This window comes from Rhipicephalus microplus, chromosome 3 (assembly GCF_043290135.1).
Source record: "Rhipicephalus microplus isolate Deutch F79 chromosome 3, USDA_Rmic, whole genome shotgun sequence".
Taxonomy (NCBI): domain Eukaryota; kingdom Metazoa; phylum Arthropoda; class Arachnida; order Ixodida; family Ixodidae; genus Rhipicephalus; species Rhipicephalus microplus.
In genome coordinates, this window is record NC_134702.1 from 280,900,533 (window position 1) to 280,911,070 (window position 10,538).

General features: G+C 47.7%; 1 protein-coding gene across 6 annotated transcripts in view; it reads left to right on the forward strand.

Moving 5' to 3' along the window:
* The window catches only part of LOC119167780 (PHD finger protein 12), a 381,633-nt gene extending 373,258 nt beyond the window's left edge, over positions 1–8,375 (forward strand). For all 6 annotated transcript variants that reach the window (XM_075891055.1, XM_075891049.1, XM_075891051.1 and 3 more), the window contains one exon: positions 8,160–8,375. In XM_075891055.1, coding sequence (XP_075747170.1) covers positions 8,160–8,306 — 147 coding nt within the window. In that variant the 3' untranslated portion in view covers positions 8,307–8,375. The remainder of the gene's footprint in view (positions 1–8,159) is intronic.
* Positions 8,376–10,538: the final 2,163 nt, after the last annotated feature.

Here is a 10,538-nt window from a genome sequence, read left to right on the forward strand (position 1 = left end):
TGATCTCCCTTCGCAGCAAAACGAGGTACGCTAGTCTCCAGCAGTCTAGAGGTCAAAGAAAAATTTCGAGCACTAAGTAGCCATAGTGAAAGAATAATACATTTTGGCAATAATAAATGTTCTTTCGTCGTAGTACTCATTCACAATGCGTGTTTGTTTACATATATTTTTGCCCGCCAGAGTTCACTTACTCTCAACATCGATGCCTTACACACCGTGCCTCGTGAGTCGGGCCGGCCCGCGCCAGCCGATCAACGTCATTACCAGCGCAATATCGTACCTCTTCCTCACGTCGTCTGCTGTGTCACTCATGGCTGAAGAACACAAAATGTGCGCTCACGAGGCAAGGAAGCATAAGACTTTCGTACCGGTATAGTGTACTAGAATATATTGACCTGTGTTTATATGAAAAAGAACAATGATAGGAATGTTTTGTAGATTCCAGCTAGTGGGTCAGGTGGTTTTTCGGGACGACAACGAAGCAGGCATCTTGCTGTACAGCTGATCCTGAATACGCTCTTTTCGCTGCCGTAAGCTGCTGTCATCTTTTGTTCGCGTTGCACTGCGACACTGGTGGAGGTGCTGGGCCGCGACGCTGCCCGATGCTTCACACTCCTAGTGGAAGCCGTTCATCCAGCCCGGACGTGCCTACTGCGACCCCTGTCCATCGATTCAGTCGTCGGCTACGAGGTATTCCTCCAGACTGCAACCCCTCGCAAAAAACCTCTACCAGACATCTAGAAATGGCCAACACCAGCCCCCAGCCTGTACTTCTCGGCACCAGTCCTCCCGCTCCATCCCAGGTAACGTTTTTTCAATCCCTGGAGCCTAAACGCTTTGGTGGTGGCGCACACGAAGATGTAGAAGACTAGTTAGACCACTATGACCGTGTTGGGAAGCTCAACCAGTGGTCTGCTCAGGAAAAGCTCGGCCGGGCCTACTTCCATCTCGATGACAGAGCGCGTACTTGGTACGAGAACAGAGAAGGCAACCTGTCCACATGGACCGACTTTCACCAGAAGATGGTTGAAACTTTTGCCAATGTCGACAGACGTGACCGCGCCCACCAACTACTAGAGCTAAGGGTCCAAAAACCCGAAGAAACGGTCGCCATGTTCGCCGAAGACATGACACGTTTATTTCGAAGAGCTGACCCACAGATGACCGAAGATAGGAAGTTGCGCTACCTCATGCGTGGCGTGATTGCGCTACCTCATGCGTGGCGTGAAAGAGCAGCTGTTCGCCGGACTTCTGCGCAACCCGCCAAGCACTGTAGAGAACTTCATCAAAGAAGCGTCGGCTATCAAGCGAGCCCTTCACCAACGCTGCCGACAATATGACCGCTTGTGCAGCAGCCCCCAAATTCAGGCCGCCGCTGTGACGTTTGACAGTCATAGCTCCTTACGTGACATGATTAGAGAGATTGTTCGTGAAGAACTGCAAAGGCTGCGGACTCCGGTAGTGGATACACCCATGGCATCTGTCGCTCAAGTCGTCCGTGACGAAATCCACCAAGCATTCTCGACAGCTGATCCTGCCCCCGAACAACGTCCCATGACGTACGCCGCCACCCTTCGAAGCTCCCCACCCGCTCCGCCTTCATACTACCTGCCATTTGCAACTGTTCCTTGGTCACCACCACAGGGGGAGACATCGTGGCGCCCACCCATCCAGCCTTCATACGACCAGTCGTCTTCTGGCCTGCCATGGCCTTCGTCGCGTGAGGAGTCATCACGACAACCACAGCTTCGCCGAACAAACACCTGGCGCACTGTCGACAGGCGTCCACTCTGTTTCAACTGCGGAGGTGTAGGCCACATAGCCCGCTATTGCTGGCACCGCGCCGATCCGTCTCACCTTCTCAGGCCATGGTTTGACATTCGACATGCCAACGACTACGTATCCCGCCGTGGCGATGTCGGTTCTCAAGGACCTCCGTAACAATGATGACGAGACTATAACTTATTACGAGCCGGTCTTCCGACATCGACCACGCTCTCCTTCTCCTGCCCAGTCACCTTCATTGCAGCACCGCACTTTTGCCGACACCAGAGGAGCGAGGTCACCCAGCCCACACCGGGGAAACTGAAGGCGGCGACCTCAGGGGGTAAGGTTGCAGGCTGTCAAAAACTGTGACCCCAGGCCTTACCGTTCTTGTGGATGGACAGCAAGTTAAAGCTTTAGTCGACACCGGGGCTGACTTCTCTATTATCAGTGATGACCTTGCCGTACGCCTCAAGAAAGTAAAGACAGTGTGGACGGGACCTCACTTAAGGACGGCAGGCGGCCAATTACTGATGCCTGTCGGAATGTGCACAGCGAGGCTCGACATCGGTGGCTCTACTTTCGTGGCGACGTTCGTCGTTCTCGCTTCATGCTGTAAAGACCTGATTATCGGAATGGATTTCTTGAGAGAACATGGCGCCGTCATCAACATCTCTGACAGTGTCATTACATTTCGCAACAACAGCCCTACTTTAGTCGATTGTTCAGAGCCGAGACATACGTCTTGTTCAGGGCCTTTGCGTGTGACGGATGATGATGTGGTCGTCCCGCCACGATCATGTACACTTGTTTCGGTGGCAGGGGATGAGCCGTTTGACGGCGACGGTATTGCTGACCAAATAAGCTCGCTGATATTTAGCCACGGTATTTCAGTTGCTCGAGGTCTAGTCACTGTCACTGCTGGACGCACAAACTTGCTGCTCACTAACTTCAGTACTGAGTGCCGACATCTTCCGAAGGGTACAGGCGTCGCTTACTTTGACACTACTGCAGAAATCCAAGGCAGTTTATCGGCCCTAGACGAAACACCTCAAGAAGAATCAGTACCTAATCTTGATGTTGGTACTACATTGTCAAGGGACGAACGAACGAGACTTCTTGAGCTGCTAGCTGAATTCCAGGACTGCTTTTCATCGACATCACGGGTCGGTCGAACGCCGCTAACAAAGCATCGAATGATTACTCACGACGCAGCAAAGCCTATACACCAGAATCCTTATCGTGTGTCTCCAAAGGAACGGGAAGTGATACAGCAACAAGTCGCTAAAATGCTTGAAGATGATGTGATTCAGCCATCACAGAGCCCGTGGGCATCGCCTGTAGTATTAGTTAAGAAAAAGGACAGTACCCTGCGTTTTTGCGTGGATTACAGGAAGCTGAATCAAGTGACTAAGAAAGACGTGTATCCGCTTCCACGTATTGATGACTCCCTCGATAGGCTTCGAAACGCTCGCTGCTTTTCTTCAATGGACCTCAGAAGTGGATATTGGCAGATCGAGGTAGACCCAAGAGATCGGGGAAAAAACCGCTTTTGTGACGCCGGATGGTTTATATGAATTTAAAGTTCTACCCTTCTGCCTGTGCTCAGCGCCCGCTACTTTTCAAAGGCTCATGTACCTGTACTTTCAAGGTTAAACTGGAAGACCTGTTTAGTTTATCTAGACGACGTCATAGTGTTTTCCCCAACTTTTGACGAGCATCTCAAGAGGCTAGAAGTTGTTTTACGAGCCATACGCTCCGCAGGCCTCACATTGAAACCAGAGAAATGCCACTTTTGTTTTGAAGAACTGTTGTTTCTTGGTCATGTCGTCAGCTGCACCGGCGTTCGGCCTGATCCCGAAAAGCTTGCAGCTGTGGCACAGTTCCCAGTACCGTCCGATAAAAAAGCTGTCAGGCGCTTTCTGGGCCTATGCGCCTACTATCCCCGGTTCATCGCCGACTTCGCACGGATTGCGTCGTCGTTAACTCGCCTCACTAGAGACGACGCCACCTTTGAGTGGAACCACGAACAGCAAGCAGCGTTTAATGACCTCCGCCAACGTCTTCAAACACCTCCAGTGCTTGCTCACTTCGACGAGCAAGCGCCAACAATGCTTCACACTGACGCAAGCAATGTAGGCCTTGGAGCTGTGCTTGTGCAGCGGCAAGAAGACACGGAACGAGTGATCGCCCACGCAAGCAGGACGCTAACACGCACTGAGGCCAATTATTCAACAACTGAGAAAGAATGCCTCGCCGTGGTCTGGGCAGTTATGAAATTTCGCCCGTATTTGTATGGCCGCCCTTTCAAAGGTATAAGTGACCATCATTCACTCTGTTGGTTGACTAATTTAAGAGATCCAACCGGCCGATTAGCACGGTGGAGTCTGAAGTTACAAGAGTTTGATATGAAGGTCATACACAAGTCTGGGAAGCGCCATACGGACGCTGACTGCCTGTCTCGACCACCAGTACAGTCAGCTTCTCTTTCTGACAACGACGATATGGCCTTCCTTGGTGTTCTCGACGCGTCCACGACTGCCCAACAACAACGAAGTGACCCTGAATGGCTTTATTTGATTAATTACGTGGACGGACGTTCTTCGAGGGCACCAAGTGTCTTTTCAAGGACATTATCGTCGTTTTGCTTACGCAATGGCGTCCTTTACAAAAGAAACTTTTCATCCATCGGAGCTCCCTATTTGCTCGTTATTCCTGCACCCCTTCGAACTGATGTGCTCCAAGCATGTCACAATGAGCCGACGTCTGGCCATTTAGGCTACACTCGCACATTGGCAAGAGTACAGCAGGGATACTACTGGCCACGACTCACAACAGTCGTCAAGCACCACATTCACACTTGCCTCGATTGCCAGCGACGCAAGTCACCTCCAGAGAGACCCGCCGGTCAGCTGCAACCAGTTCAGGTTCCACGTACACCGTTTGAACAGATAGGAATGCATATTTTGGGACCCCTTCCTACTTCTACTGCAGGGAATCGCTGGGTTATAGTCGCAACAGACTACCTAACCAGGTATGCCGAAACAAAAGCTATTCAAAAGAGCACCGCAGTGGAAATGGCGAGATTTTTCATAGAAAATATTGTGCTACGCCACGGTGCCCCGACTATCGTGATCACAGACCGCGGAACAGCATTTACGGCAGCTCTTTTAGACCACGTCTTGATGCTTAGTGGAACGACTCACAGTAAGACCACTGCGTACCACTCACAAACGAATGGACTAACGGAGCGCCTCAACAAGACGATTGAAGACATGCTGTCGATGTACGTGGATGTCCAACATAACAATTGGAACGAAATTTTACCCTATATCATGTTCACATACAATACGGCTAAACAAGAGACGACTCGCACGACTCCATTCAGCTTGGTTCACGGACGGGAGGTACGGACTATGCTGGATGCGATGTTGCCACATGAATGGGACGCTACCGACACAGGCGCTGTTGTGTTCACTGAACGCGTGGAAGAAGCTAGGCAGCTCGCCCGCTTACGGATCCACCAGCGACAAGACTACGACGCAGGCCGCTACAATGCTCGCCATAGAACTGTAACGTACAAAATCGGTGACAGAGTGTGGGTTTGGACACCCGTACGGAAACGTGGACTGTCCGAGAAGCTGCTAAGGCGATATTTCGGGCCATACCGAGTATCGCACCAGCTAAGTGACGTCACCTACGAGGTCGTCTCCGACAGTCCCCAATGCCCGAGGCGTCGCCAGCACCAGCCTGAACTTGTTCATGTAGTGCGTAAGAAGCCGTATGTGAGTGACTGACTGCACGTTAAAAAAAAAATACTGTGGGTCTGAATCAGCATCGGGGCGATGCTCTTATAAGGTGGGGCAAGTGACACCTGTTTATATGAAAAAGAACGATGATAGGAATGTTTTGTAGATTCCAGCTAGTGGGTCAGGTGGTTTTTCGGGACGATAACGAAGCAGGCATCTTGCTGTACAGCTGATCCTGAATACGCTCTTTTCACTGCCGTAAGCTGCTGTCATCTTTTGTTCGCGTTGCACTGCGACAATATATTCTAGTACACTATAGTACTGGGCATGTACACAGGCACGGAGGAAGGAAAGGTAGGAGAGGGCATGCCCAGCTGGCGAGCTACGTGAAAAGTGTGGAGGAAATGACATCATGGCGGCCATATTCACTGAGCGCAATGGCTGCGTTGCTATGGTTACGTGTTGCGCAGTGTAGCTGGTCTAGCAGTAAGCGGCTGCGGCTGGGGGCAGGATGTGTGCCTCCACAGGTCTCGTGCTGAGCCGTGGCGGACAATATCCGTGGTCTGCGCCGCCTTATTGGTTAGGTAGTGTTTTCCTGGAAGTTACTGTACTCTTAGCAACGTTTACAAAACGTTTCGTCCATCACGGCGCCTGAACAGTGCGTAGAGCCAGCGCATATACATTTGTTGTGCGGCGGATGACGCGTATGAAGCATTTGAAGTGTTCAGCGAAATAGCGTTAGGCACCATGACGAAGCAGAACGACAATGAACGCCGTGCAGGTCAGTGACGGTTCGGCAGTGCTCCTGCCTAATTGTGGCAACGGACGAAACTGTTGTGCCCAGCAAGACGCAATGAGTACCATGTGCACATACATGGTTTCGTGTTTGGTATGTGTACAGTAACAACTTGCATGTGTAAAACACATTTTGTGTTCCGCTTGTTATACTTGCCCCCAGCATTGTAATCTCAACATTAGAGCAACCGCGTTCAAGTGTCACTTGCACTGTGCTGAAAGTCACCACGGTCATAGAATGCTGACGCCAGTGAGTTTTATGCGGAACACGGGCACAGTGGCCGGGCGCTGCGTGGGCCTCACGTCGGAATGCAACCGTGGAAGAAGGCGCACAACCAATCGTGATGTCTGTACAGTTGCTGAATTAATGACGTGAAAACACACGCCGTTGTCAGTGCATCTAGCGCACATTCTCTTGTACTTGTTTCGTTGTCGGCGAGCTGTTAATCGCTGTTAATACTTGGGACGAAATAATTTCGCCACAGGTGTCGTGTTGGCCCAGAGTGTTGAGCCCCCGTATCATTAGTTTCGGATCATCACGACTTGCGCGCTGCGCAGCTCACGTGCTTTCCGAGCCGGAGAAAGAGTCGTGCCTTCTGCTTTACATTCAGATATAAACAATGGAGGAGAATTTGCCCAGTCAATATGGCCGACTTTCGGCTTCATTGCGGCTTCACAACGAGTGACGTCAGGGCCTCTCCTATCTTTCCTTTCTCCGTGTACTCAGGCAACAAAACAACTAAAAGCTCAACGTGGCCAGCGTCGCTAGCAGCATCGCTACATTTAGCAAATGCATTTTTATTTGAAATTATTTTTAATGGCTTGTTAGTCACATACATACTTAATGGTGCTTTTTTGTAAAAACAGCATAACGAGGATTCACAAAAAATCAATAGAGATGAAATTAGAATACTTTTCCGAAAATCAAACAGCGCAAGCTGAGCCCCCTCGCGGCACCTGTTACAACCTTGTAATTTCCGTGTGACACTGCCACAACTCCTTCTCTGTTGAACTCCCTAGGGGAGATTTACGTTGATGGTGTTCAATGGAGTTTGGTGGTGGCCGTGTGACAGGCGTATAATACTCCTGCAAGAAACGGTAGTTGTGTGCAGCATCTGGCAACTGCATATTATCTCTGAGGGTGGAGTGCTTCAGGATTTTGAACACATTTCACTGAAGCTTGACTGTGAAGAAAGGCCTCCCATCACATTTAATTGCTATGATTCTGCTTCAGTATCTAATGTTAGGATTTTGGAAAAACACATAAAAAAATTATCAGTTTTGCTGAATCAGTGCCCATCTTTCAGGTTAGCAGCCAAGTGGTGTAGCTACAGTTTTATTTGGTATTGTCTATGGAATAAACAAGCCCTTCAAAATATTCTACTTCTGCCATACTTCCGCAGGAAGGGCTTTGTCCCGGCAGACTTTATATCTTAGGAAACATGCATTGTAGCTGCCCCCCTCGCGTGAAGATCCTGTGCCACGCGACACCAACTGGCAAAACGAGTGTTCCATGGTAACCGCCCTATCTACAAGGGGCACTGAGGAACTCCCAGTGGTTAAACGCTCATAAATACCAAACAAAAGTGTATAAGGGAGCACCTTCCATTATAGCCTAATTGGTAGGGTGTGTAATGCAAAAGTTCTAACGACGGAAAAGGTGCCTTTTTATCTACTTTATTTTCTTTGAATTTAGGTCATAACTTGTAGAACAAATAATGCCCCGAAGCTTTTCTTGGCCTAACTGTCTTTTGGTTTCATTTGGTTGCTACTAATAGAGAAATGAGCCCTTTGAAAAATTTCACTTAGATTATTGTTATACCAATGATGGTATTACATCATATTTAACAGGGCATCCGGAGGACTTGCGGCTGCCATGTGAATCCTGTGGGTGCAGCTGGCTGGGAAGGCACGGCTTTGTTACACCATGGCTCCCTCATCAAGCTGGGCTGTCTCCAGTTTGTCTTCAGTGTCTCCAACAACCATCACGTCAGTTAGGCGATGACGACCACCTTGTACATAACAGCTGTTCAATAAACTGCATGCAGCTGCAGTGTTGTTTAAGAAGTCCTCTCTGAAGCGTTTAAATTATGTGGTCGAGCCATGCACTCTAGCTTCTGACTACTTTCGCATAATTCCGTAATTAAGATAGTCCACAGCTACTGAAGCCAACAGCAATGGAATTTCGTTTGCATTTTAAATGAGTAGTCTGTCTATCACTTTCACAGCAATGGTGACAAAGCTACAGATTCTGTTCTTTACAGTTTTCAAAATACATCTGAGCACAGAGCACATAAACCTCGTGGTTGAACACATATGGTACAGTTCTCAGACAGTGGGGTTTCTGTTGCACTTCGAGAATTTTTGCCTAATTCTAGATGTCATGTGACAAAGCAATGCTGATTGTGTGCCTTTAATTCCGGCTCATAAGGGATAATCTATAATGCTTTTTTTTCAGCCACACTGGGTACATTGTCCATGCATTGTCCATGTGATGGAAGTGCTGCTCCAATTGCTCCAAACTGCTCCAAAAGAGAAATGTTGCTTCATGCTGCTCCAAACAGTAACTTTTGTTTCTAATTGCTCCAAAGCTGCTCCGAAATGACTCTTAGAGAATGAGAGTGATAAACATTTACTCTTTGATCAACTCAAAAGTCATTAAGAAACTTAAAAGAATTGGTGTACTTTCATCCCACTGTGCTACTACTTGCAGAATTATCGACTCTGATCCCATTTGCGAGACAGCACTGTAATATTGACTATACCCGTATAGTTCATTTGGCCGTTTCTTTCCTTAGCTGGACATGCAGGCTAGTGTGGTGAATGTGAAAATGAACCGGGTTGCTTTTATCTTGTACCTGTTATCTACTTCTCATTCGGCAACACTTGTAATGGACTGTGGTTACTTCTAAAATGTGGTGCTTAGCTTTTCCAGTTTAATTTGATTTCTGCCCCATATATTAGTAGTATTTCGAGTTGTAGCTCATTTCACAGTACATTTTTGACAACCTGCCATGGTTTGCTTCATGATTACTGTCTGGTAAATACATTTCATTATAAAAAATATTTACTAGATGCTTCGACAATGCTCTGAACTCCAATTAATGCATGGCAAATTAAATATCTGCTCCTAAGACACTAGTAGCTGCTGTAAACTAGCATTTTTTTTCTGCTCGGAAAACTCTTATGACTGCTCCAAAGTAGTGCTTTATCTGCTGCAAAGTGCGCTCCAAAAAGTAAAAAGTCACTTCCATCACTGGCTATGTTGAGTTGGGCAGAGTCATGGAATCCATTAGCACAAGATAAGTAGCAGTTAGAACTTCTGGGTGTAGAAAATGTAGCTGCTTCCTTCGAGAGCCAATAGCAGCGCTCAGCAGACCTTACCATGCTGCCACAACTTTATCAGAAAGCATTATCGAAATTTCACACTTCTAAAAGAGCACTGACACAAAATTTCAAAGGCAGATAAATTGAGATTGATTTATCTAGAGACATACACAGCATCTATGAAATATTAAGGGCAAATATAGCATAGAACACATTTGAAATCAATTTTAAAGTGCATGCCGTGCGACTGAGTGACATGCGGAGCCCCTTGCGACGCCGACATCAGCACGGCGGGAATGTAAACAGACGTCACGAGTTTCTGTTGGCTGTTTGCTTGGCACGTGCCTTCCGCTTGTGCTAGCTTCAATTTCTTCCTGCAGCTTTGCGTGCGCTGGCTGTCAGTGCGGAGCCCATGTTGCAGTTTTGCAGCCTAACGTAGCCAGCTGTGTTTACCTTCCTGCGAAAACTGCTCCTGCCTTTCTCGGTGCTCTTCGATACCAAAACTGTGACTGGGCGTTCTAAAAACATCTTTAAATAAAATAAACTTTGTGCACTCGCACAAACAAAGTTTTCAGCCGTGATAAGTAGGTCATAAGCTACTCATTCAAAAAATAAGGAGTGCAAAAGTTTTTCTGTTGGTGCTTCTTAACCTTTCAACAGCCAATGAAAATATAAAAAATTTGATATAAGTGCAGAATCCTTTTTATACTTGCATATTTTCTCTTTCCTTTTTTCGCTAGTCTTCTTTACTAAATAATAGGCACAAAGAATGCATGCGGCGCTTATTGGTCTTGGCAAGAAATGGCTAAACACACTGTGCACAACTGTGAATAAAAAAGGGAAAGTAGACAACCACCCATTTGTTACACTACAAAGAAAGAAATCCATACGGATTTTTCAGAA